Source organism: Malus domestica, chromosome 15 (assembly GCF_042453785.1).
Source record: "Malus domestica chromosome 15, GDT2T_hap1".
Taxonomy (NCBI): domain Eukaryota; kingdom Viridiplantae; phylum Streptophyta; class Magnoliopsida; order Rosales; family Rosaceae; genus Malus; species Malus domestica.
Window position 1 is genome coordinate 54,389,873 of NC_091675.1, and position 3,568 is coordinate 54,393,440.

At 36.5% G+C, this 3,568-nt stretch overlaps 1 protein-coding gene across 10 annotated transcripts; it reads left to right on the top strand.

The window, feature by feature from the left end:
- Positions 1–559: 559 nt before the first annotated feature.
- Positions 560–3,094, top strand: LOC103402495 (palmitoyl-monogalactosyldiacylglycerol delta-7 desaturase, chloroplastic-like). Of its 10 annotated transcripts, none has more exons than XM_070814111.1 (8): positions 560–957; positions 1,120–1,260; positions 1,365–1,505; positions 1,616–1,819; positions 1,935–2,044; positions 2,162–2,278; positions 2,450–2,484; positions 2,624–3,094. In XM_070814111.1, the coding sequence occupies exons 1-4, from the start codon at positions 661–663 to the stop codon at positions 1,664–1,666; spliced, it is 630 nt and encodes a 209-aa protein (XP_070670212.1). In that variant the 5' UTR covers positions 560–660; the 3' UTR covers positions 1,667–1,819; positions 1,935–2,044; positions 2,162–2,278; positions 2,450–2,484; positions 2,624–3,094. The 10 variants fall into 10 exon arrangements, with proteins under 10 accessions (XP_070670212.1, XP_070670216.1, XP_070670213.1 ...); XM_070814115.1 differs by having other exon boundaries at positions 2,220–2,278; positions 2,389–2,484; XM_070814112.1 differs by having other exon boundaries at positions 1,616–2,044; positions 2,389–2,484.
- The last annotated feature ends 474 nt before the right edge of the window (positions 3,095–3,568 follow it).

Here is a 3,568-nt window from a genome sequence, read left to right on the forward strand (position 1 = left end):
TTTAAGTTCGCCCCTCCTCCCAAGAAATCCTGGCTTCGCCATTGCACACACGGTCCGAAAAGTGTTAGAAATCGCGATTCTGGTTTAAGTTTATCATCTCGTCCCTGAATCCCTACAAACAGATACAAGCAGGGGAAAACTAGAGATTTTTTGTTCTTCACTTTTATCCTAAGTCCCAACAAAGACTTCAAAACACACCATCAGGTTAGTTCAATCCTTCTAACTGTTATAACTTTTATTCTATGTTTTTTTTCTTTTACTTTGTCTAATCTAGTCATAAATTTCCTTGTGTAGTATAATTATTTCATCTTTATTCACTCTAGTCTATAGCTAGCTGCCGCATGTATGGTTGGAGCGTGGCATTTAAACCAGTAGGTAACTGACTATGAATTTTCATTGAACCCTAACAGTGTTTTAGGGGACAGTTATAATAAATAAGCCCTAATTAATAATATCGCGTACTATAGCCTAACGAGGTAGCTAGGTATTTAGATTATTTCATTCACTATAAGTAAAAGGCCAAGTTATGGCCAAATTTCCCATCCCACAATCACTTGTCTCATACAAGTGCAATACAACGTCCTTAAGAAAAGAACGCAATCCATAAAATTACAAGAAAAATCCATAGAATTAGAAGCTGCGTGGGACGTCCTTAATATCATGGGTCTTTTGAGGATTTGGGTCACCCTTCTTAAGACTCCTTGTGCAAATTTTTGGGGGAGGGAATGGAATCTGCTTGACATTGCCACAGCTGGTATCTTTCTGAGTGTGCATGTCCTTTGCTTGTTTGCACCGTTTTACTTCACATGGACGGCATTTTGGTTGGCAATTGTGCTATTCTTCGTCACTGGTTTCGGAGTAACTCTTTCTTACCATAGAAACCTTGCTCATAGGAGCTTTAGGCTCCCAAAACTGCTCGAGTACTTGTTTGCCTATTGTGGGGTTCTCTCAGTTCAGGTATGTATGTCAAAACATCTCATAGCAATAACAACACTTTTTCAACTTTTGTTATTTTTCTCATCTTTCTTCTTTGTATATTTTTAGGGTCTATATATTTTTACTAGGGTCTGCATTAGGTTAATGAGAAAAAGCTGCGTTTGATGTGTTTATGGTTTGCAGGGTAGCCCGACTGAGTGGGTGAGCACACACCGGTACCATCACCAATTTACCGATACGGAGAAAGACGCTCACAGCCCACTTAAAGGATTTTGGTTTAGTCACATGGGTTGGATTCTCGACAGCCGTTCTCGGTTTGGAAGAGTAAACCACACACTTTCTTAGTCTCTAAGCTGATAACTCCTCACATGTTATGTGCTAGAATATCTTTGGTACAAATACTAATACTTGTTTTGTTAAATTTTCAGTACGGAGGTCTTCGGAATGTTGAAGACATAAATAAGCAGCCATTCTATGTGTTTCTTCATCATACAGTCCTTGTACATCCATTTCTCCTGGGATGTATACTATATTACATCGGTGGATTTCCGTTCGTGGTTTGGCCAATGGTGAGAGAGCTAGATTTCTATTTTCCTTTTTTTTTTCGTCTTTGAGCATATATGTATATAGCTAGAGCTAGCCCTCATAAGTTTGAATAATAAGTTCCTTATGATTTCAGGGCGTGAGGATGGTGGTCAATTACCATAGCACTTTCTTGTTGGAAGTTTGAGTAGAAATTTCCTTGTCCCACATTGGCCATTCCCAAAAGAGTTTATCACTTTATAAGGCTTTGTCCTTTAAAGAAAGTAATTGGAGTAATAGGCCTGGAGACTAAAATTGGGCTCACCCTTGGGGTTGGGCTTTGGGGTGTATTAATTATTTGGTAATTAATATATAATTAATATATCTAATAATTAAATTAATTAATTATTTTCGGAATTAATTAATTATTTTTAATTTCGAATTTAAATTAATTAATTATTTATTTTTTCCAACAGACTCATCTTTTCAGATGAAGTCTGAAGTGTGAAAACGCAGAAACAAAAACACCCATTTCAGCAGATGTCTCCCAACAGTTGCATCCCTTCTTTATACCTGTTGCGAACAGGTACAATCACATTATATATACATCCATCTGCATGGCATTTACAATATAGAAAAATCATAAATCTCCTCCTGCAATCTTAAACATCCTTACTGAGAGAACCACATTAATATTCGCCAGAAGTCTATTTTCCGGTGCTGGAATTTCTGACTTAGATCGTTGAATCCTGGTGGAACAGACGTCCGTTGAACTACAAGCACAGAGTAGGGACGAAATTTCTGTTTCAAGGACATTGCGGTACGCAAGCCTCGATCTTCAAGTTGTTTGTTTTATAATTCATATTCTAGTTTATATTCTGTTAGTTTCTATTGCATTTATTATTTATTAGCATATATAAATTATCACAGATTGTTGACTTAAATTCAACAATTCTTTGTAAATTCGGCTGGACACACTTGGGGATATCAGGCATGGAACACCGGCGATCTCTCAAAAAACCTTTGGTATATATTATACGGATATTCATAGTTGAGAGATAAATATTTATTTTGAAATTTATGTTAACATACATACATACATACATATATATTGTATACATGTACGTACAAGTATTTATTTATGGATAATCTTGAACTTCTATAGGTGGGTGGGGCTGGTTGCACTTGGTGAAGGATGGCACAATAACCACCATGCTTTTGAATACTCAGCTCGACATGGCCTCGAATGGTGGCAGATTGACGTGACTTGGTACATCATAAAATTTCTTGAGGCTCTAGGGTTGGCAACAGATGTGAAATTACCGTCGGCGGCTCATAAGCGACGTTTGAAGGCTAAATCCATGGCCGCTCAAGATTAGGCGGCTTGGCATGCCATGCCATGATATATCATGGAGACCTTTGCTTGCGGGCTAGCTTAAACTTGTATTTGCTTATTTAGTTTACGATAAGATGTTATTCTTCATGCATGGTCATGGTATGGACCTAGCTTCTTGTTGAAAATGGTTTGTATTCTTGTACTAAATTAATGCTCTACTTCAGAAGATCCTCGGATCTGTACTAAAGTGGTTTGAATTATAAGCAAGTTCGAAATAAGAGGAATTATAGTTCATGTCCATGTTAGTTGTGTGTGGTTATGACGTAATAACTTTCAGTCACTTTCTATCATAACTCCGTTCATTTTCTTGAAAGGAATGTTTTGTCTTTCTCATATCGCTTACGTCGTTGCCTCAACATTTTTGTACGACGGTAGTTGAGGCACTAAACATGCAAAAGTTAAAGACGAATGGTATAAATTTTATCACTTCTACTATCTTGTTTGAGAAAGGGTAATGTTAGGGAGACTAAATTTGTAGATAAAACGGTATAGAAGTTGATGATTGGATTATTACCCCTAGTAATGCAAGGAAGATTAAATTTGCAAATTAAATGATGTGTCACTAATAGGAATAAGCACGTTTATCAACGCTTAAGTAATAAGTCTATCATTAACTTTCATGTCATTTAGTTTACAAAATTTTTGTCTACAAATTTTGTCTTACTAGCATTACCCTTACTTAATTGTTGATTGACGTACTTATTTTTTGTTGGT

Coding starts and splice junctions, on each gene's coding strand:
- LOC103402495 (XM_070814109.1), top strand. CDS start 661: ATGGGTCTTTTGAGGATTTGGGTCACCCTTCTTAAGACTCCTTGTGCA. Junction 958..1,119: donor GTGGGGTTCTCTCAGTTCAG/GTATGTATGTCA, acceptor TATGGTTTGCAG/GGTAGCCCGACTGAGTGGGT. Junction 1,506..1,615: donor CGTTCGTGGTTTGGCCAATG/GTGAGAGAGCTA, acceptor TTATGATTTCAG/GGCGTGAGGATGGTGGTCAA.